Source organism: Ranitomeya variabilis, chromosome 3, assembly GCF_051348905.1.
Source record: "Ranitomeya variabilis isolate aRanVar5 chromosome 3, aRanVar5.hap1, whole genome shotgun sequence".
Classification (NCBI taxonomy): domain Eukaryota; kingdom Metazoa; phylum Chordata; class Amphibia; order Anura; family Dendrobatidae; genus Ranitomeya; species Ranitomeya variabilis.
In genome coordinates, this window is record NC_135234.1 from 754,803,115 (window position 1) to 754,827,684 (window position 24,570).

The 24,570-nt window shown below is 41.8% G+C and overlaps 1 protein-coding gene across 15 annotated transcripts in view; it reads left to right on the forward strand.

The window, feature by feature from the left end:
* Positions 1-24,362, forward strand: part of DLG2 (discs large MAGUK scaffold protein 2) — a 1,278,757-nt gene extending 1,254,395 nt beyond the window's left edge. For 8 of the 15 annotated variants that reach the window (XM_077298627.1, XM_077298629.1, XM_077298633.1 and 5 more), the window contains 7 exons: positions 3,448-3,547; positions 13,778-13,828; positions 15,791-15,892; positions 16,498-16,670; positions 16,852-16,961; positions 18,989-19,080; positions 23,648-24,362. In XM_077298627.1, coding sequence (XP_077154742.1) covers positions 3,448-3,547; positions 13,778-13,828; positions 15,791-15,892; positions 16,498-16,670; positions 16,852-16,961; positions 18,989-19,080; positions 23,648-23,754 — 735 coding nt within the window. In that variant the 3' untranslated portion in view covers positions 23,755-24,362. Of the gene's footprint in view, positions 1-3,447; positions 3,548-4,922; positions 4,969-13,777; positions 13,829-15,790; positions 15,893-16,497; positions 16,671-16,851; positions 16,962-18,988; positions 19,081-23,647 lie in introns of all 15 variants that reach the window. The other 7 variants (XM_077298628.1, XM_077298630.1, XM_077298636.1 and 4 more) reach the window with 1 other exon arrangement.
* Positions 24,363-24,570: the final 208 nt, after the last annotated feature.

Consider the following 24,570-nt stretch of genomic DNA (forward strand, 5'->3'; position numbering starts at 1 on the left):
TTTACTTTATTTTATTTTTAAAATTCAGATATGCTTGAAATGTAAAAGTGGTACAAAACTTCAGTGACGAAGTCAATAAAGCGAAAATTGGAATGTTATCGTATTATGTGGTGCTGAAACGTCAGAAATGTGTCGGACGCAGCGGACATTGTTCTAACAATGTAACAAACCCGTCATTACCTGTTAGTCATTATTATTTGGGGACAGATTACTTTAAAAGTAACAATAATATTTACAAATTAATAGATTAGGAAAAGGATAGATAGATAATAGATAGATAATCGATAGAGATAGATAGATAAATAGATAATAGATTGATAGAAGACAGATAGATAAAAGAAGATCCTTCTTTTGGATACTGATATATTCAGGTGCTTCTCACAAAATTAGAATATCATCAAAAAGTTAATTTATTTCAGTTCTTCAATACAAAAAGTGAAACTCCTTTATTATATCGAGTCATTACACACAGAGTGATCTATTTCACGTGTTTATTTCTGTTAATGTTGATGATTATGGCTTACAGCCAATTAAAACTCAAGTCATTATCTCAGTAAATTAGAAAAATTAACAAAAAACACCTGCAAAGGCTTCCTAAGAGATTAAAAAGGTCCCTAAAGGTACCGTCACACTAAATGATATCGCTAGCGATCCGTGACGTTGCAGCGTCCTGGCTAGCGATATCATTTAGTTTGACACGCAGCAGCGATCAGGATCCTGCTGTGATGTCGCTGGTCGCTGAATAAAGTCCAGAACTTTATTTGGTCGTCCGATCGCCGTGTATCGTTGTGTTTGACACCAAAAGCAACGATACCAGCGATGTTTTACTCTGGTAACCAGGGTAAACATCGGGTTACTAAGCGCAGGGCCGCGCTTAGTAACCCGATGTTTACCCTGGTTACCAGCGTAAAAGTAAAAAAAACAAACAGTACATGCTCACCTGCGCGTCCCCCAGCGTCTGCTTCCTGCTCTGACTGAGATCCAGCCCTAAAGTGAAAGTGAAAGCACAGCGGTGACGTCACCGCTGTGCTGTTAGGGCCGGAGCTCAGTCAGTGTCAGGAAGCAGACGCTGGGGGGACGCGCAGGTGAGTATGTACTGTTTGTTTTTTTTACTTTTACGCTGGTAACCAGGGTAAACATCGGGTTACTAAGCGCGGCCCTGCGCTTAGCAACCCGATGTTTACCCTGGTTACCCGGGGACCTCGGCATCGTTGGTCGCTGGAGAGCGGTCTGTGTGACAGCTCTCCAGCGATCAAACAGCGACGCTGCAGCGATCGGCATCGTTGTCGCTATCGCTGCAGCGTCGCTTAATGTGACGGTACCTTTAGTCTGTTTGTATAGGCTCCACAATCATGGGGAAGACTGCTGACTTGACAAATGTCCAGAAGGCAGCGATTGACACACTCCACAAGGAAAGTGGGACCTTGATTTCCAAATGAAATACAAAATTTAGAGTCTGGAGGAAGAGTGGAAAGGCCACAAGCCAAGCTGCTGGAGGTCTAGTGTGAAGTCTCCACAATCAGTGATGGTTTGGGGCAGGTACGGACTGGGGATGAAATTCAGCCCTGGCATTTGAAATCACACAAGCCCATGGTGTCCCCGTCCCGAATAACTAGATGGGATATATTACTAATATTGCCCTGGATGGAGGAAAGGAAGAATTACTACAAGACCAATATTTCTAATTATACCCACGGCATGCTGAGGTAAGTGACGGAGTGACTGGCTTTGTGCTCCATCACAACTGTTAACAGTATGGGTGTCTTTAGAACATTGATTCTGTTAACAAAGTAGCACACAAGGCAGCCCACAACCAGACCGGCCCTTCTGGCATTTGCCAGAATTGCCAAATGGCCAGTCCGGCCCTGGTTTGGGGAGCCATGTCATCTGGTCCACTGTGTTTTATCAAGACCAAAGTCAGTGCAGCCGTCTACCAGGACATTTTAGAGCACTTCATGCTTCCCTCTGCCGACAAGCTTTTCGGACATGGACATTTCATTCTCCAGCAGGACTTGGCACCTGTCCACACTGCCAAAAGTACCAATACCTGGTGTACAAACAACAGTATCACTGTGCTTGATTGACAGCAAACTCGCCTGACCTTAACTCCATAGAGAATCTATGGAGTATTGTCAAGAGGAAGATGAGACACCAGACCCAACAATGCAGATGAGCTGAAGGCTGTTATCAAAGCAACCTGGGCTTCCATAACCTCTCAGCAGTGCCACAGGCTGATCGCCTCCATGCCACGCCGCATTGATGCAGTAATTGATGCAAAAGGAGCCCCGACCAAGTATTGCATGCATTTACTGATCATACATTTCAGTAGGACAATATTTTTGATCTTAACATCATTTCTCAAGCTGGTGTTATAAAGTATTCTAATTCACTGAGATAATGACTTTGGGGTTTTCATTGGCTGTAAGCCATAATCATCAACATTAACAGAAATAAACATGTGAAATAGATCACTCTGTGTGTAATGACTATATAATATAGGAATATCACTTTTTGTATTGAAGAACTGAAATAAATTAACTTTTTAATGATATTCTAATGAGAAGTGAGAAGCACCTGTGTATTTGTATCTCATGATCTGTTAGGGTCCAGGACTTTGTAGCAATGATGCATAAGAGAACTGTGCCTGACAAGAGAAGACACCGGGGTGTGAACGTTCGGCCGTGAATCTCTTTGCATTACAGCAAAATAAATTAGTATCTAAAAATAGTTGCTATCACACATGAAGAGAATATAATAAGTACATGTCAGGCCAACGGCGTGTTCGGGAGTAAAGTAACGAGAAAAGCAAAAGGAAAATAAGTATCTAAAGACTAAGGAGAAGCATTCACTAAAGTAACACACGGGAACGAGACTCCCGCTATCTGTCATGTGACTTCATGCTCTAGAAATACCGCTCAGTTTTGAGCCGCTATCTGTTGCTGGTTGATTATTTTAGGAAGTCAATAGACGTCATTCATCAAATCCAACAATCTCCAGTCTTGAAAAATAAATACTGAAAATGGGGTCTGTACTTTCGGAAATCTCATTTACTTTGCTGGGACTGTAAAGTGCAGCATTTTTTTACCCTTGAAAAATTAGCAAAAAAAAAACCACAGCGTTTTGACATTTCTTTTTTGGGGGGGGATTTCAGGGCAGTGAGCTTGGGCATTAGAGGAATTTTATTTCCCAGACAGCTAGATACAGTTACAGGAAAACAAGCCGGCCTCCATGTCATCATGTACTAACCCATAACTGAGTCTACAGGCAAAATAAAAATGTAAAAAAAATATATAAAAAAGGAATGTTTCTATTTCTCAATATTTTTGTTTCCGGAAGAAACTTTGGTCACTGTAGTTGTATCCACATTTACACACTAGTTTTGTCAGCATGAGTGTGACAAGAATTAGACGCCCCTGTTTTTTGCCCCATGCCTTCTCTCCTTCACAGTCATTCAATGACAGGCGTAAAAAGAACCTCATCTTTTCACGAAAGTTCCCATTCTACAAGAACAAGGAGCAGAGTGAGCAAGAAACAAGTGATCCTGACCGTAAGTAGACGCCTCGGAGATGGACGTCACATGTGGCACAAAACAACGAAGTAACGGGTGACACGCATGACACCATCCCTCCCTCTCACCCCGTCACACATCCAGGCATACAGGTCCGATAGGCAGGAGAGGCATTGCTACTGTGACCTCTGCACGAATACACCCTGGATCCTTCGCCTGTTTACCCTAAATTCAATCCATATCCACCCTCCGGAGTGGGAGCAGCCGTTGGGTGGGTTGACCAAACACTCACGAACATTGTTGAGACGCGAGGCACGGGGAACCTCATTTCCTTGGTAGACCATTGGCTGCTTTCGCTTGATGACTGACTGACCTTGTAAGAAATACCGTCAGCTTTGTTTCCATATAGTAACTAGTCATAGAGGTTTCTTTTTGGTACCACTTGGTCTTCAACGATCTTTGCCCAAATTAGTCCATAATTTCATGTAAACCCCTATATTCAGTGTAAGGTTGAATAGGATTATGGGAAGAGTTAGGTTCACCGTACACATTGGACCAATATCAGCCCATCATGACAATTTTGGCACAATTAGTCTGTATGGGGGTGATTTTCATCCCCCAATCCCTAAAATAAGTTTTAGGGTAGAAAAAAAAGTGTCCAACTGTTGGCTTTTAACAAGTCTGATCCTTTTATTTTTGTCAGAGTAGTCTGTTATGATCCTCCTTCCCTTTTACGGATTCCGGACACATGCATGCTCAGCCAGGCCGATCGTGCACGTGTGTATTGGCTGACGGCTCCCCTTTTAGGCGTGAATATTCCCAAGGCCTCTAGAATTCAACTAGGTCAAGGGGATCGGACATTTTTCTGTGGGATGATATGATTTGTGCTGTGTGAACAATGGCAAAAATGGAGATCATGATGTGATTAAAAGGGGGCAAGAACGTGTTCTGTATAGATAGAAGGAGGGGAATCATTTTTCCAACCCATTAATTGGCCATAATCACCCTCAAACCCTTCAAGACTTCCTATTATGTGTTCACTGTATGACGGTATTTGGGGGGAAAATTACGATATTATTCAAATTCCAATCGAACCCATCATAAAACTTTCCGTATGGTCTCTAGGTTGGACACCACATCCAGTTTTGATCCCTTAGGTCATTATCACGCTATCGACGTGTCCTTCTTCAAGGTCTTTCTCCTTTTAACCCCCCCAAAAACGGCTTGTAATCCTTTAAAAAAAAAAAATAATGTCACCATGCTCAATGCATAAAGTGGAGGATGCACGGATCCAGGTTGCTATTCTGCACGGTCTGTCATGGTAGTATTCATTTCAACTCCACTGACTTCTTCCTTCCTCTTCTGCGCCTCCTCTTCCTCTCTCATTGCTCACTCTCTGGGTACTGCCGGGCAGGACAGCCTCGGATTAGGTGACGACGATTATGGAACAAAGGCTCTGAGTAAGTTCCCAGGAATGGTCACTACAACATGTAAATCTTGTCCCCTTCCCCCACCCTTCCCATTTCTTAATTATTTTTTTTACAGATTTTTGTCCATTTCCTTTGTTGTTTCCCAAAGCGTCCAGTCCCGCCTCCCAGCATGCACAGACAGATTTTTTTTTATTTGTCACCCGCTATTGAATGCCGAAATTATCTGCGCTGTCAATGCATGAACTTATGATAGCTCTCCATACTGTCTATGATGCCGCCTGTTGGTTCATTGTTACTATGCTTTATAAGGACGATGGGGACAAATGTTTAAAAAAAATCCTTTATTTATATGCAACCTTTTCAAAAGTCCCATTGGGGATTCAAGATTGTGCCTCCAGAATTCTCCCAAATAGCCACTGTCGTTTTTACTGCTTCCCCCTCATTTAAATATGCATCTAGATGCTCAATCTGAGAGCTAAGCATCCTGCCGATATGCTCAAGAAACCTTCAGGACATGCTACCTTCCAGGCGATATTTGCCAAGAAATCCCTTTTCTTTCTGGATCCTCCAGGGCGTTCCAAGTGTGTTACTGCAGGCATTTATTTTTGATTGTCTCCTCGTGGGTGGGCTTACCAGGAGATCAGCCAATAGGTGATTATCTAATGTGTATGGGCACAAGCCCAACAGTCTTCTAAGTCAGATATCAACAAAAAATATCTAAAGAACAGCTGCTAATTTTAATAAGCAGTAAATTGCCAAAGTCCTTGTTTTTACAAGAACCATCAAACAATATCCATCTGTGAAGATGGGAATAATCCCTTAAAGCCATTCACAGTCGAGATAGGAATAGCAGCATCCAAACATCTGTCACAGGAGGTTTTAGGTGGAGACACCCTTTAATTACGACTTATTTTAGGTAGTGGCAAACTAGGTGACGTCGTCCTCATCTATAGCCGACACAGGATCCAGTAGCTGACTTTGGCTTGCCCACCACGGTGCATGATGTCACTGCAATGCGCCCAACTCGGGACCGGCTCACCGACGTCAGCTGCTGGCATCTGGTTTGCCGGCGGTGTTTTTTGCAGTGACGGGAGTCGGTAGATCTCTGCGCCACTATACATTTCAGCTTAATGTGCATTATTGGACACATATCCTTCTGAATTAGGCACTGGTGGTTGAAGGACACCCTCCCACACGGGCCATGTTGTGATTGCACACTATGCGACCCCGATCGTTATTCCCCTGCTTATTTTATCTCATGATATCAGTGATGTCTGGAGTTGCCCTTAAATTGCGAGCATTGAGCAGTATTTTCATGCCCACCTAGAACAACCATTTCTCTGGACATTTTCACGTCTTCTCTTCTAACCTCCCATGGTTTACAGCCCAACCGAATTGATGTCACAACAACATTAATAAAAAAAAAAAACAAGGTAGCAAAATAAAAGTGTGTTTATTGCAGAACGGAGGCATAAACAGCTGAGCATTAGATTTTCTCCAAAAAAAGTCAACTCTCCAGACAGCAGGCGCTGATAGGAAATAGCAGGTGTCCGGAGCATTATCATTTCACCGGAGCGTTATCATTTCACCGCACCAGATCTGCTAAATACAACAGCTTCACTTTCCCTGATCTCTGACTAAAGAACAGGTCCTAACCTAAATACAATGCCATCGTTCCTAAAGGAATTCTCCTATTCTTGTAGCACTATCAGCTCCTGTATCACGTTATGTAACACATCGTAACAATAAGGATAATGCAGACATATGAACCATATGTATATTAGGTTGGAGTCCTGCCCATACAATATCTAAAGGTTCCCGCACATATAAAATTAAGTCAGCTTGACCGGCCGCCCATCTAATTTGTAGGGTGCCCTCTGACTCTCTTGGAACTGGACTGCCCAGTCCATTGGCTCTCCCACTAGATATTCCACTATTGGTGGTGCCTAGTAGTGGCATACTCCACCTTCCCCTTAGAGAACATCTCAGCATTGTGGAACTATTGTGAAGTCAAGAAATATACAGTAGCTCTTGGCCAAACTAGCACTTAACTAACAGCTATCTATGGTGTATGAACACCTTAAAGAATAGGGACAGGGTTCGAGCGCTCAGGGTGAGCACCTCTAGATATGTCCTGTGAAGGTGGTCTTTCAACATCTATTGGAAAGATGCTTTTGGCTAGGTTATATTCCAGTTGGAAGAGGTTTTCATGGAAAAGTAGATGATTGGAGAATGAATTGAGGTAAAGTGTTCGTCTTCCCGAGAATGTCAGGAAGTCACCAGAGAGATTAGACAATTAGAGGAGGTTGCCATTGGCAAAGCAAAGGCTGAAGTTTTGGTATTATCTGTGAATTACAGTAGAAACGTAGAACATAAATGAGAGATTATGTCATAGTAATTTTAAAGGGGTTGCATGAGAGCCACCACTCTTTTTAATGGACAGTGTTTGGTAATAGAGTTGTTAGAAAGCTAGGTCAACAGAAATTATCACTTGTGGCCACAGTACTTTTTTGAGGCCATACCTGTTCCATGCCCTCTCGAAAGTGTAATTCTGCACCATGGTTCCATCTAATGACTGAGTATCCCAATGGCAAGCACAGGAAACCTACTGGAAATGTTTATTCTTGGAAGGTTCAAAGTGGTTCTGGAAACTCACTTGGCGAGTGCTCCAAGTGTCTGGAAGGTTTTCCTATCTTTCCGGTAGCATTCGGGATGATGTGTGAAAGTTGTAATGGGTTTGTCTCGAAAAGGAATATGTAGCTCCTTGAAGAAGGTAAATCAGAGTCTCCCATTGTATAAAAAACACAGCACAGAACCAAGGAAAAGTGTTCCACGGGATTTACCTTAATTGCTATCTCTAGCCTGCTGCTCCATAATACACAGGAATCCATTGCACATTTCTTCTTATCCAGTATGAAGTAAGTGGTAACAGCAAAGATCTCCCCTGTGTTTACATGCTGCACAATCCAAGGCTCACCCAGGGCAGTGGTATCTCGCACCACAGAAGCAGGAAGACTCACATAGCTGTCAAAATATTGAGTCAGTATAGAGCCCCAATTCAGCCTCCCTTTCTTAAAGGGACAAAGCTTTCATCACTGAATTTGACAGGATTTTGTTTTCCATTTTTCGAGCTATATGTATATGGGAAAGGTTTTCTATTTTGGACTCTTTTATGACGTTTTCCAGGAGGTGATACGTCTTCTTTAAATAGATGAGACAGCAGAACATTGATTGTTTTGGGAGTACATTCACAAGGCTGACTTCTAAGAAGAAATGCTGATATTTCAGCTTAGCTTTGAAGGATCTGCGTAACATTTGTATAAGTGAAAAAAATCTCAAAATACTCCACTCAGCAGCTGCCGCTTTTCTCTACACAATCGAAATGGATATTTGTCAACGTGAAAATGCATCAAGATGAAAACAAAGACAAAAGTCAAAAATAATTCCACGCTTCAATGAGTACAAATAGTAACTCTTCACAGCATAAGATAGGCTGCGTGGCATGGAGAATATGAAATATTATGGTAGATTAATTGTGTCGTAAAGCTAGACAGGACACAACTAGACTAGACTGATGGAAACTGCTCCAAAACTGTGCTGGATACTAAATGTGAGAAAACTCGCCATACATAGACATTTTTTCCGTAATCCTCCGCTTGGCTGATATACTATACTCTGATACTGTGTGCCAAAAAATGGTATGGTTATAGAACCTTCGAAAAATCTTTTGCAGACACCATTTTTGAAATTGAAGCCATTTGGATGACAGATGACAATGATGATGATCATTTGTGGATTTTTCTTTTCCCCCTCTATGGCACTGACTAATCATAAGAAGGCAGCTTCATAGAGGGGGGAAAAAAAAGCAAACGCTCTCATAGAAGATCAGAATCAGGAATTTTAAGCATGATCTGGTGAGACTCGATGTGTCTCACGTAAACATGCTGAGAACTTCACTCCAGTCGCATCCTGTAGTTACAGCTCCGAAGAGGAGGACAGCTGCATCTTGGAGCTCCAGAGCAGTGAAGATTATTGAAGTACCGGAGAATTGAAGATCATTGTGGGAGCCTTGCTTGTCATATGCTGCACTCTGGATGTACTATTAGTATCTAAGGATAAAGGAACAGAGCATTGTATGTGACTAAAGCTCCTCCCTCGATGATATTCACTGCGCCGGCCCTCCCACACTTCAGATCTCCTCCTCTCCTGTAGCTGTAATGACTGGAAGCAATCGGAGTGAGGAGTTCTCACCAGATCACACAGGAACTGCCTGTTTTTCTGTGGGCGTTTACTTTTTTTTCTCACCTCTGTGATGTTGGCTTCTTATGATTGGGCAGCATCATAGAGGAGGAAAAGTAATCAGCTCAAAAGTTGCCAGCTTTCGCTATTATTTTATTCCCATTACTCTCCTGAGTATTTTTTTTTTATTTTTAAATCCGCAATATGGTTCCAGAGATATTGGCCTTTTTATTCAGTGATAATTTTTATACAAGGGGCATGTTTTTAGGCTGCTCAGCATTATTATCACCTGAGCCACGCCTCCTCTTATGAAGAGCCTAAAAATTATCACTAGATAGAAAAGTTCCGTATCTCTTGAACCCTGTGGCAGATTTTTAAAAAATAACTAAAAAAAATGGAATACTCGGGGGCATTGGTAATTGTATAAGAGCAACAACTGGCCAGTTGTGACCTGGTGACAGGTCATCTTTAAAGAACTCCACCCACATTGGGTAGTTGCACTATAACAAGTATTTAGCAAAGTTTGTTCTAATTTCTGCTATTGGACAAATAAATCTAGAAAAAAAAAAGCGATACAATCTTTATTAAATCACATCAGATGTCTTGGTGCATGGTATATTTTTTTTTAATATTACTAAGCTCCACTTATTTTCTCCACTAAAAACCATAATATTCTACCGAATTCCTGTTTGTGTGATCTCGGAGGAAATAGTGAGCTTTTATCCTGGCAGAAAATGGGTCAAGATATAGTTTCTCAATTAAATGCAAAATATTTCTATAAGAGGTGGAGCAAGACTCTGGAGAGGAAAAATGGGTTCGTAAAACTGAAATTCATTTCACTCAATGACACCCGGGAGACTGGGTCAGGCGGAGGTTTCATTTTTTACTGATATTTGCCATTAACTTCCTGGACGAGTTAGTGTCAGGTCTTCACGGCATGTTCTGCATACTAGTATGGAGTAGACATGAAGGGGGCGCAATGAAAACATAAAAATGGCTCCCAATCCTGAGGGGTTATTGGTCCTCCTCGGATATCCACCTGATTGTGTAGTTATTGTCATAAAGGTATGCCTTGTGCTCCCAACTGGTCAAAGGCAGACTACAGTATATTCTGAACTTACAAGCATGGACTATCCAGTGCCTGCTCATAGGCAAGAAAGGCAGCCATTATTGCAGCCAGTGTTCTGCTGACAGATATTGTAGGAAACAGAAGTACATTTTTATTCCAAAATAGAAAAACATAGGCCACTTTCTATACAGTGAATTCCTTATCCTATAGGCTCCTCTTGAGTTTGAGGGGCCTTCTTGAAGGGAATCTGTGAGCAATTTTTTGCCATGTAATCTGATAGAGGCAGAATATTGGGCAAGAAAGCCTAATTACCTGGATATGTCACTTACTGGGGTATGTGCTGTAGTTTTAATACAATCAGTGTTTTATCAGCAGGAGTTTATCACTATAGGAGGACTAGGTCTCACCTGCAGACAAGTCAGGCTAATATGTGTAACCCCGCCCCCACCACTGATTGGTAGGTTGCTTACGGTGTGCACAGGAAGCTGCCAATCAGGAATGTGGGTGGGGTTATATACAGCCCAGAAGTCTTAGCTCTGGTAGATCTACATCAGACAAAACAGGGATTCTATCCAAACTATACCAAGCACACCCTAGTAAGTGACACATCGCTGGAATCGGGGTCTCATCCCTTACATCATTCTGCTCTGAGATTCCATAGCAGAAACCTGCTGACAGATTCCCTTTAAGGGTTTCCCCCACCAGATGTTAATTATTGACCCTACAGTAGACATCATTGCTTCTCCTGCAGACTCCAGACTGCCACCAAAGCAAGAACCAACCTTGGTCCATGCACCTTCCATGCCTATGCCAGAAGACTTACATGCCTCATGGAGGACTCTTTACAGTCCTACCATTTGATATAGTATACCAGGTCCTGTCTCAGGCAAGCGCAATTCACTGGTCCAGATCCGTAAAGTTCTACGAAATTATGAAAATATCCAGGAAAATGAAGTTCTGCTGAATAAATGGCTTGTAGATCTGTGTTCCTAATGTTCTATGGGTACATAAATGCTGCGGAATATATTCCTTTTTTTTTGGATTGTCCTTGTAAATGGCATTAAAGTCGAAAGAAGATGGAGTGATGTAGGTAAAATAGAGGGTGATAGGCTGGAGGAAATATCATCACATAACGGTACAAAACCTCAGTACAAGGACATTTGATTGTTCCAGAAATATCTGCGTCCCGCAGCTCCGGCTCCAACGTGAGAGCTGGTTGTAGGCTTCAGGCAGTTAGAAGAAGAGAGGATTGGATCTGGATCCTATAGAGATGTTGGAAGAGCTGGGGAGGGCACAGTGCTGATACTGCAGCTTATTAAAGGGGTATTCCCATCTTATAATGGGGAGGTATAACGACAGGGTATATTTGTTGAGGGGTTTTGCTAGCAATTTGCAATAATGTTATTTTGGGATAAAATGTACTCCAATAAAAACGGAAGACAAATTTTCCATCGTACTCACCTTTTAGGAAACACCTGTCTTTATTTTCCGGAGTGCCATTCCAATGCTGCTGACCGACCAGAAATATCCAATGCAAAAAAAGAGGTGGATAGGCACATCCAATAATAAAAAATCATCTTCACGCTTTATTCCAAATACATATCTTTAACCCGCGGTTCCTGTAGCACATCATCCTTGCAAGGATTTTTAAAGATATGTATTTGGAATAAAGCATCTCCATTTTTACATAGACCTCCACCTTTCATGAGGACATACCAAAGCAATCACTACTGACTAGATGTGGCCTAGATACAGTATGTATCTCCATCATTGGCCTTCATCCATCAGACGATGTCAGGCTGCAATTTACAGCAGACTATTTTCTGAGTTTCTGAGCAGTTAACGCAAACATTAAATACCCAACGCCTTCTGATAGGCAACCAAAGTAGTCGTAACAAAAGCTGGCTGATTAGATTTATGGTGGTGTGATATCTGAGACTTTCTCCACTTCTGAGAATTAAAGAAAAGCACTGGTGGTTTTGCTTCTGCATGTCCCTGAACCATAGGGAACTTCTCCGCAGCCACATTCGAGGTGGTTGCATGTTCCATGCGCAGCAACATGGTCAAGATACCACTGTGCAGGAGAAAATTGGAAGAAACTTGGTGCTACACCATACTTGCCAACTCTCCTGGAATGTTCTTAAGACTCTTGGAAAAAGAGAAGACCCTCTGGACTTCTAGATGAGTCAACAAATCTCCCAGGTACCTCAAGTCTTACCTGGAAACCTTCCAGAATAGCTTCATTTCCAGAGGCAAGGAGGGGCACGTGGAAAGGAGTTGGATAGAGGTGTGCAGGGCCACATCTTAAGAAAAATATAGTGGTGGCCGTGAATTAAATTTGCCAGTGGCTACAAATGATCTCTCCTTCCTGGTGCACTCTACACCAGCGCTGTGCCCCCTTCATTTTTCAGGTTGTCGAGGGTCCTATAGGCTGAAACCCAACTGATCATACGTGAATCATGTGGTTTACATCTCGACATGGGTGCATAAAATAAAAATATTACTATCTACTTAGCCATCACCACCAACTCTTCCACCGGAGTAGAAATTTGTTTTATTATGGTCCATCGTTGTACAACAACCGGAAATGGCAGAACAAAAACTGTATCGATGACTAGATCTGAGGAACTGTATACCCTTCGATGGCAAACCTATTTGCAGCCGGACTTTCAATTTAACTTAAAGAGGTTCATCTCTTTGGACAAACCATTTTTGTTGTTGAAACAAAAATTGAAGAAGATTTCAAGATGGCTGGAAATCTCTGTGATCACCTATCCCAGAAGCAAGTGTTCAGTTTCTCTGCAGTGCCTCCACAGGCAAAATTAGGTATTGTCCGTTGAAATAAATGGACTGTCTTTGTAATGCATAGACATCTGAGTCCTCCAACAAGAAGAAGGAGCTGTTTGTTGCCACAATCCACTCTAGCTTCAAATAAGAAGCTCCAAAATGGGGAACTCCGCAACAAAGAACTTAGAATTCCCAAACATTATATTCAATTTTTTTTTATCTGAAAAACTGTTTAACAGACCAAAAAATATTTGGGTGTCTGCTTCTTTTAGGGGAGGTCTAAAGAAGTTCTTTTCTTTTTAGGAGTGAATAGATTTCTTGAGTAGGGGCCATTATGATGTAAAGCCCCCATTCCTCCTGCCCACTGGGGCTTATACTTTCAGTCCAGCACAATATGAAGATTTCCCTTATGTTTCTCATCAGCTTCATTTTGGTCTTATGTTTCTTATCTCATAATACTAAGAACAAAAAGGAAACGTTTCCTGGGGAGGATTCACACTGTTATGTTATTGACTCACCGGCCGGGGAGATATCTCCACGTAAAATCCTTCCCATTATATATTAACAAAGATTTCCGGCTCCATTGTGTAACAGGATCAATAATTCATCCCTTCATTAATCCGCCCTGCAGGACCCGTCACGTCTCCCCGTTTCTGTGTTAATGTTTTTTACTTCTTATTCTCTGTGTTTTATGGTTAAAAACAATCGGTATTTCTTTCTTTTTTTTTTATCTGTCTTTATCAGGAGGACAAGAGGACTGTATTTTGTCGTATGAGCCAGTTACCAGGCAGGAGAGTAAGTTTTTCTTAGATTCTCTATATGTTTTATTCACGTATCTAAAAATACGAGCCATTAAGTTGTTAATTCCTATTGGCTGTGCAGAAGTGAGGCAGCTAACTGGCACTGATGATCATGTTAATAGGAACCAAGAAATAAGGCCGAAAAGGAGAGCAGGGGAAGAAAAAACAACAAAACACTTTCATCAAATAGATATCTTGAGTGTGTACAACTTTATAATAGCTCAAACAGCCTGCTGCTATCAGGTTCGGACATCCTAATCAGGTGTCGTATTATAAGACACCTGAAAAAACAAAAAAAGGAGCGCCAGCCGAAGAGCACAGTGAGTCCACACGGGAAGAGGAGGAGTTGAAGGATTGAAGCTCCACATACTTCGTAGGGGGGATAGGAATCGTTCTCTCCCTACGAAATAAGTGGAGCTTCAATCCTTCATCTCCAGGTGTGGACTCACTGTGCTCTTCGGCTGGCGCTCCTTTTTTTCTTTGTTTTTTCAGCTGTTAAAGTCCAAAGCTGGAGATGATAGTGTTCTGGTGCCTCCTTCAGCCCAATCTTCCCAGCAGAACCATCTAGTTCGTCTCCAGCTATGGAACTAGCCAGCTCTTCCCTGTACTGCTGGAGGTGATTGACAGGTCTCTCCCATTTGTGTACATACAGAGAACCCACAGCGTTCAACTCGCAACCATTCAGTTGAGTGCTGAAGCCCTTTCGCTGTGATCGGCTTTCCAATAAGAGCCAAGAGAAGTCGAACAAACCCTAAGGGGTGCGACACTCAGCTGAGCTCTTTGTTTCAGTGATTAGTTGGGGTCCCTGATCCCAAACAATCAAAACATGCCAAAAGGTTTACGAAACTATAATCAAGAATAGCAGATGCCCAAAAGGATACTAAAATTTCTTCCCCCCTTCTGTTGTTACTTTAACTCCTTAAAAATAAATATGAGAAAAAAAAGGATAACTTGTACTTTATTAATTAAAATCCCTACTCATTCTCTACCGAGGAGTCCAGAGGGTGGGCTTAATGAGTGACTGACATCTTTAAAAAAAATCTCTATTCTCTAATGAGTCTAGTGGGTGGTCCTAATGAGTGACTGACAGCCAAAAAAAACTATTCATTCTCTAATGAGTCCAATGGGTGGTCCTAATGAGTGACTGACAGCTAAAAAAATCCCTACTCATTCTTTACCAAGAAGTCCAGTGGGTGGTCCTAATGAGTGACTTGACAGCTTAAAAAAATCCCTACTCATTCTTTACCAAGAAGTCCAGTGGGTGGTCCTAATGAGTGACTGACAGCTAAAAAAAACCTCATTCTCTAATGAGGAGTCCAGTGAGTGAGCCTAATGAATGACTGACAGCTAAAAAAAATCCCTACTCATTCTGTAATGAGGAGTCCAGTTGGTGATCCTAATGAATGACTGACAGCGAAAAAAAATCCCTACTCATTCTTTACCAAGAAGTCCAGTGGGTGGTCCTAATGAGTGACTGACAGCTTAAAAAAATCCCTACTCATTCTCTACCGAGGACTTCCAGTGGGTGGTCCTAATGAGTGACTGACAGCTACATCTGGGAGGGCTGTCAATCACTGATTAGGACTGCCCACTGAAGGCATGGCTGCCATGGAATCATTGGTAACAGGGCCGAAACCTGATTAGTTCCATTTCATAGCAGATGAACCTGCACAGGACCCCCTTTTCTATAGGAATGACAATGATATCCAACAAAGAGGTGAGGTATCGCCCAAAGGGGAGACAAAAATCAGAAAACGATAGGTGCTGGTCCCATTGGACAACGAGTGATCACCTTAACCATGGATAAGTGATAACTTCTTTCTGCTATACAACCCCTTTAAGGACTTTACCAAAATGTCTCTGGAGCTTTTTCTATTAATGACCTAAGATATGTACAGTAGGATACGCCATAAATTAGCGGTTTATAATAAAGTACGGTAATGTCATCTCTCTGCAGTTAATTACGCCAGGCCGGTGATTATTCTTGGTCCCATGAAAGACCGGATCAATGATGACCTGATATCGGAGTTTCCGGATAAGTTTGGCTCATGCGTCCCTCGTAAGTATAACATGTTACTGAATTATATTGTATAATAATATCATATAATATGTATTGGCGGTGGATATATTACAGGCTAAGTAATAACAGCGGACGGATCATATCCTGTATATCGTCAGGCGATCTTAGACTGTAGACTCACCAGACATGTCTGTTTTAGTGAATAGTTGTATTCCCCATGTGATAACGATTCTGGGTAACCTTTCCTTATAACGCAAAGTTATGCCGTTCCTTTGTTATTCCTCCTGAAAGTGTCTAAATAAATTGACAACTGTGTGTTACCATTTATCCTTTACAGAGGGGCGTGTCCCTGCACAGTTCCATCCCATCAGCTGTGATTGGACAGTGTCAGACTTACGCCCAGTTGGTAACACCTAATTGTCAATTTATCCATTCGTTTCTAGGATGAGTAACAGGAACGGTATAAAGAGTTCTAATAACCAAAAAAAAAAACATGAAACCGACGTCTTTTAGAGGAAGGAAAAAAAGGGAAATATTTTTCCTGGAGAACTAGATGATCTAAAAATTAATCTAGGGGACATGTTAAAATGTTTATTATAGTTTTTTTTTTTTTTTCAATTTCCCTGATTTTTTCCTCCATACAGATACAACAAGACCAAAGAGAGACTACGAGGTGGATGGGAGAGATTACCACTTTGTCATATCTCGGGAGCAAATGGAAAAGGATATTCAAGAGCACAAATTCATAGAGGCCGGGCAATACAACGACAACCTTTATGGAACCAGTGTACAATCGGTCAAGTTTGTGGCAGAAAGAGTAAGTACATTTTTAGTTTTGGGGGGGAGGGGGGGGCAAATTTATATTTCCATATATATTTTAATTTTATAATTTAATTACATTTTAATATTACATTATTTAGAGGGGGTTTTCAGATTTTAACAATTTTTTTTTTGTTCTCAAAAATACAGTAAATATTATTTCACCTGTTTCCTTTCAGGGAAAACACTGTATTTTAGACGTATCGGGAAACGCTATCAAGCGACTACAAGTAGCACAACTTTATCCAATAGCGATCTTCATAAAACCCAAATCTGTGGAGTCATTAATGTAAGTACATTGCTGTAGCTAGAGACGAGGTGTGCCGTTTTGGGCATTTCGGGGTGGGTTCTATTACCTCTTGGGTGGAGCTTAGCTCCTCTAGGGTGTGGCTTCATTAATTCTATTGTGTAATGAATAAACCATAATCAGCTTAAACCCTAACTTTAACAATTTTTTTAAGGGGTTTTCCATTTAAAGGGAGCCTGTCAAATTGTATATGTAGTCCGATCTGTGGACATCACGGTATAGAGAAGGAGACGCTGAACAGAGTGATATATAGGTTTGCTAGAAAAGATTCAGTATAACACTTATTTTAATCATTAGAATTCCTGGTGTTTTGTCAAGTGGGTGGTCCTAAGAAGCTAATCTGCATGCACAATCATACAGGGAAGACTGTCGATCACTGAATAAGACCATTCCCTGGACTTTTATGCATACAAACCAGTTCAGTTGGTAAAATCCAAGGGAACAGTTTGTGCTTACTTCAAAGGATGCTTCTAATAAATAGGGATTGTCTAACGTAGAAAACCGTTTTCTCTGTGTTCCATAGAATGCAGATCTCAATTTGGGACTGGCATTATTTTAAAGGGTATGGTATGCTTCACTTGTAATTAACAACTAAAGCAACTTGTAGGGGGGTGTACAGTGAGCATGCTCTATGATGAGAGGGTGGAAGAGCTAAGTTAGCTCCTCATGGGCGTGGCCTCATTTTTTCTATATGTATTATCTAAACCATTCTTAGCTTAAACCTAATGATTATTTATTTATTTTTCACAATTTTTTTTAAAAGCCATTTTTATATACACTATAAAGGAGTTCTGAGTTAATAGATGAGGGTACCTCGTTCAGAAGAGAGGAGAGCTGTTACTAAAAGTGTCTTTAGCTCTGGAGTACTCGTCCTGTTCTGCACTGCACAAGCAATCCACCGATTTTGTTTGACATTGTGTAATACTTAATTTCTCCTGTGGTGGCGCTACAGGGAAATCAAAGTCTTAGAACACAATTCATCATTTTCGTGGGTGGGGGCGGGTTAATTTACTGTTCTTTATGTCTGGTTGGTATTTGTTGATGTTTTTAGCACCATATTCTCTATAGTGGCGCACTCGGTTTCATGAGTTTGGTACAAAATCAAAAACGCTCTTTATTTTAGTCTTCTACCATTTTTTTGCACCTTTTTAGAACAAAAACTTTCAAGATCAGTTAAAATGCTGCATGCAACTCCAACATTTGCACACAAAAAATTCAGGGGTGCAAAAAAAAAAAAAAACACTCTAAAGAGATGTTAAAGTATGTTTGTTCAAAAAACTTTTCAAAAAGTCACGAGGAATGAATCGGCCGCAAACATCTGGGTTACAAAAACCACTCACAATGGCGAACCAGGAAAAAACTGACGAACTAATAGAAAATAGATGTAAAAATTGGAGGAACTTAAAAGGAGAATTTAGCTCTAAAATAAAACAGGAAAAATTGGACAAAAAAATAAGCGCAAATACAATAATGAATCGGGATCAAATTCGGGATCCAGATGTGGGAACATTGACAGATCTGGGCATGTGCAGTGGCTTCCCCACAGGATGGAACCATGCACATGCTCAGAACTGTGCGCGTTCCACAGCGCAGGATGGAGGGTTAGGAGGTAAAAGAAAACAAATGCAAAAATGCCTACCCACTAGAGAGACAATGAATGGCCCAAAAAAATTACCAAGCCTTTAAATAACAAATCAACTTATTGACTTCTTTGGGGGGTGTACAGTGAGCATGCTCGGTGATATGTGCAGAGGGTACTATGACAGAGAGGGAAGAGGAGCTAAGTTGTCCCCGTCAACCACTGTCAGTGGTGTGATCTGGATCCAGATTTATAATAAAAGTATAGAAGATGTAGCCTCCTGAACTAGTAATGCGGAAAATGTAGAAAAAAAAAAAACTTGGTCAAAACATCTTTATTTTTACATTTTTTTTACATATATCTTTTACTTTACAAATGTAGTAATGCAATCATTAATTCAATACTTAAAAGTTTTTTTTATTTAATACAGGGAAATCAGTAAGCGGCTGACGGAAGAGCAAGCGAGGAAGACCTACGATCGAGCTCTGAAGTTGGAACAGGAATTTGGAGAGTTTTTTACAGGTGATTCCTTAAATGACTCTTAGCTTTTCTCAACAGACCCCTAGTGAAGCCGCTGGTTGAAGAGTATAAAACTCCAAACCTTTAAAGAGCAAATTTACCAAAATTGTGAATCCAGATCGTGCGTCAGCTGAAATTTTCTTGTGGTCAGAGAAATTTTTAGTTCTTTTCCCTAATATGGAATTGAAAAGAACGCCCCTTTTTCCACTATAGGGGGCGCGCTTGCATGGACATAAAAAAAACTGACTTTCCAATATGGTAGGATTTGCTCATTAAAGAAAATTATCTTCCCCACCAAGAAAAATAAAATTTAATACACAAAAATGTCAATCAGAATTTGTTGCAGTTGTCAAAGTTTCAAAGTTGGCAAAGATTCTTCTCTTGCTTACAAAGTGCAGACGTTTCCACCTTTTAATTGGCTTTTCGGTAATAGTTGGTGATCAGTATTGTTCTTAATAGAACGTGCTGAGAAAATGACAGATGACAACCAATATGGCTGCACTTCCTGTTGTCACTTTCACCAAAATTTCCACCAATATTGAGTAAAAATAATATTTATATAAGTGAACAAGATTCTATTATCAAACTTTTATATTCATTTTATGTTTAGCTTAAATATTCCCTTTAAATGAGACCTCTCTCTGGATTTTTTTTTAATTTATATGGAGTACCTACTCCTATTGCTGCTGTTCCACTGCTTTTGGAACAGTTTTTCTTTTTTTTCTGTGCCCCTTCGTTCCATAGTTATGCCTGTCACAGGTTCCTTCTCCGGTATCACACAATCAACAGAGCAAGAGAATAGTGAACAATTCCAGAACCTTTATTTAGGCAAAAACACGAAAGGTCCATATACGATCCACCACACTGAGGATACAATAGTCCAGAACACAAATGCAGTTCAGTAACAGGATAAAAGTCCAACAATCCAGCAGAGGATAGCATAGTCCATATACTCTTCTTTCTCTCTGATATGCTCTTCACATCATGGGTCCACACAGGATCTGATCTCTGTCACACCTCCCTGATATTTACAAGTCCCTCTCCTCATTCACAGGTTAGGGGGGTGGGTCGCAGGGGCTCATTGTTTCAACAAGCAAGGTCAGCATGTCATTAGCATATTAGCAAACAACATTATTCACTGACCCTGTGGAGAGATAACAGTACAGAACTGTGGGGAGAATATCAGATGGCAAATAAAAACTCATCCTACAAGAGAACACCTTGAAAATAAGTAAAATATAAATATACACAAAAATGATACCCACATAGCATATCACACCATCACAACCTCTCCTCCCTCATAATAAGTGAGCACACCATTAGGTCTACACAGACCTCTGGCCTGCTCACTTTAGTCCACTTTGCTCCACTGTTTATAGTTCCTTGTACAGTGGCAGGGGTTGCAATAATCATGAGCACTTGTCCATAAATTCCCGGGTCCTGGCTTTATGGTCATACCAGGCTTTTTGACTGGACTGGGCCGTTTGCTGATGTTCATTAGCCAAGGTAGCTAGCAGGGCGAGACAGTCTCTGAACTCTAGAACGTAGGGAATGATGGGCGTTCCGGTATCTGCAATATCTCCCTCCAATTGTTCTTTCAGAAGAGTGAGAGGCCCACGGACCTTCTGCTCCCACAAAATGACTTTGTAACTCCCCAATGTCATTTCCAAGGCGGATATCTGCAGGAAGTCCTCCCATAACTCCAATCCAACACAGTTTTTCTTCAAAACCATAATCCAAACGTACCAAAGCTCGCTGTGAGTCAATGGTTCAGTAAGCCTCCACCAGGCTACCGTTCAGGAGTCCCACTAACAAACGCATCCAGCCAGAGTGGGGCACCTCCATCACAGCACACTGCTGCTCAAAGTCCTTGAAGAACCCCTCCACATCCCTGGAAGCCTCATCAAATGGCTTAAAGTCTGTCCGGGTGATCCGTACAGTCTCCCGGATCGTTGGGTTTACATTCCACATTGCGTTACTCCCTTTTTCAAGCTCCATTGCTTCTTGTCTCCGCTGTGCCTGGCGGGCAGCCTCCTCCTTGTACTCCTGAGAGATGCCTGGGCCCAGAACCGCCATCTCTTCTTCGTACCACACCACCCACTGGCTTTTTGGGGTGGGGGTCCTCGTCTCCAGTGCATGTGCCTCAGGCATATGGGAGTAGGTGGTCTGGCTAGCACCCACCAGTAGATCAATTAAGGCCTCTTTAGTCAGTCCCTGGTAGTTCAGGCCCAAGTCTCTGGCTCTCTCCTGTAAACTGGATACAGTCCAATTTCTGTACTCACTCTGTGGGTGGTTCTCCATTAGGTTACGCTCTGTTGATCCCGCTGCTTGCCACCAGTTGTCACAGGTTCCTTCTCCGGTATCACACAATCAACAGAGCAAGAGAATAGTGAACAATTCCAGAACCTTTATTTAGGCAAAAACACGAAAGGTCCATATACGATCCACCACACTGAGGATACAATAGTCCAGAACACGAATGCAGTTCAGTAACAGGATAAAAGTCCAACAATCCAGCAGAGGATAGCATAGTCCATATACTCTTCTTTCTCTCTGATATGCTCTTCACATCATGGGTCCACACAGGATCGGATCTCTATCTCACCTCCCTGATATTTACAAGTCCCTCTCCTCATTCACAGGTTAGGGGGGTGGGTCGCAGGGGCTCATTGTTTCAACAAGCTAGGTCAACATGTCATTAGCATATTATCAAACAACATTATTCACTGACCCTGTGGAGAGATAACAATACAGAACTGTGGGGAGAATATCAGATGGCAAATAACAACTAATCTTACAAGAGAACACCATGAAAGTAAAGGCCCCGTCTCACATAGCGAGATCGCTAGCGAGATCGCTGCTGAGTCACAAGTTTTGTGACGCAACAGCGACCTCCATAGCGATCTCGCTATGTGTGACACGTACCAGCGATCAGGCCCCTGCTGTGAGATCGCTGGTCGTGTCGGAATGGCCTGGACCTTTTTTTGGTCGTTGAGGTCCCGCTGACATCGCTGAATCGGTGTGTGTGACACCGATCCAGCGATGTCTTCACTGGTAACCAGGGTAAACATCGGGTTACTAAGCGCAGGGCCGCGCTTAGTAACCCGATGTTTACCCTGGTTACCAAAAAAAACAAACAGTACATACTCGCCTTTCGGTGTCCAGGTCCCTTGCCGTCTGCTTCCTGCTCTCACTGACTGCCGCCGTACAGTGAGAAGTGAGAGCACAGCGGTGACGTCACCGCTGCGCTCTGCTCTTGCTGTACGGCCGGATCTCAGTCAGAGCAGGAAGCAGACGGCAAGGGACCTGGACACCGAAAGGCGAGTATGTACTGTTTGTTTTTTTTGGTAACCAGGGTAAACATCGGGTTACTAAGCGCGGCCCTGCGCTTAGTAACCCGATGTTTACCCTGGTTACCCGGGTGCTGCAGGGGGACTTCGGCATCGTTGAAGACAGTTTCAACGATGCCGAAGTCGTTCCCCTGATCGTTGGTCGCTGGAGAGAGCGGTCTGTGTGACAGCTCCCCAGCGACCACACAGCGACTTACCAACGATCACGGCCAGGTCGTATCGCTGGTCGTGATCGTTGGTAAATCGCTTAGTGAGACGGGGCCTTAAGTAAAATATAAATACACACAAAAATGATACCCACATAGCATATCACACCATCACAATGTCCCTTGGGAATAATAATGCAAATATTCCTTTTGATAATGGGGCATATACCGCAGAACTTCTTTGTAGGCACGGCCGTGTTTTAATTGGCCAGAGTCAGAAGAGAGAAAGTAAACGCCCACAAGGAAGTTTTGTGGCACAAATCCAATTGGTTGAAGGTAAAATTTACACCATTATTACTGGGGGGAATAACTCTGGAAAAGCGGAACAGAAAAAAAAAAGAAAAACTGTTCCGGAATCAATGGAAGAGCAGCAATCGGAGGAGGTTGTACTCAGCTTGAATGAATAAATCCAGTAAAAGATCCTCTTTAAAGGGGTTGTCCACTACTCTCACAACCTTTTCCCAATTACATTATTCCCCTCCCCTTCATGTAGAATAAAATTACTTTATACTCACCTCTGGTGCGGGCACCGTTCCAGCACCGGGGCTCGCGTGATGTTTATATGTCACGTGATTGAGCCTGTAGCCAATCAACGGCCTCTAATGCACCGATTCACTCTCATTTGCTTCGGCTGACACTGACAACTGAAAGAAGTGAGAGCTGCTGTCAGTTACATGCAAAAGAAGTGAGAGTGAAGATTGGCTGCAACAACGTCCCACGGGCCCCGGCGCTGGAACGGCGCAATCAACAAAGGTAGATATAAGGCAAGAGCTTTAGCTCCTGCCTGCAATTCTAGAGGTTGTCGGTTTGAGTCCTGGGGAGACTCACAAATAAGAGAGAAAATGAGATGATGTTTTTATTCTATGTTGAAGAAGATGGTAATTGAGAAGAGGTTGTCTGAGTAGTGGACCAACCCTTACATTTGTTATATGTGCCTAAAACATAAAACAGTTTTGTCCTCAGATATCTTTGGCCTTAAATTATGTGTTTGTTTTTTTTATCAATTTTTTGCAGCAATTGTTCAAGGCGACACTTTGGATGATGTATATAACTCGTGCAAACTGGTCATTGAGGATCAATCCGGACCCTTCATCTGGGTGCCTTCGAAGGAAAAATTATAACTTAGCAACTAATATTAAATCGAAACGAGAACTTAGAAGAATTCCCTTCTTCTTTTTTTTGGGGGGTCGAACTTATTTTTTTATTTTTTCTTTCTTAAAATGTTTCGATGTAAATTATCTTCTCGAAGGTCTGTGACTTTTTCAATGAATGTAGAACAAAAATCGACAGGACGGAATTCCAGATCTTCAAAAAACAAACAACTGATGACTGTTACATTGTTGATGGGACCACCGATGCATGGACAGTAAGTAGATGCCAATCCCTTGGTCACTAATGGAATTTCTTGTCGAGAAGAAGCTTAACGCCCGAGATCATCCCGAGATCATTCACATCTGCGCCTGCTCCTCCGGGCCTCCATCCTACGCCCCTGGCATGGAACGCAAGTGGACAATGCATTCCACTCGCTAGGCTTCATGTGTCGATTTGCTCCAGTGACAAATCTTAATCTCCTTCTCACTCACAAATATTTATTTCTACACAATAGGGGTAAAAATGGGGGGAAAAAAAGTGACATTTTAACGAAACGCACCTTTCAGATATTTAATACAAGAACAGAGAAGGTAGCATGTTTGATATATCATGAAAACATAAAAAATTGTCCTCGTTGTGTTCGGTGTTGGAATTCGTTCACTGAAATTTTTCATTTTGTTGTTTGTCTCCTTTTTTTTTTTCTTACCCTTGTTAAAAGGGTTTAGAGGAAAATGTGAAAAATTCAAAAACAGTTTTTTGTATTTGTTCTTAGATTTTTATTTATTTTCGAATTCAGGATGACTCTTAAATGTGCGGTGTGGGAAAAAAAAACGAATGCTGTATAG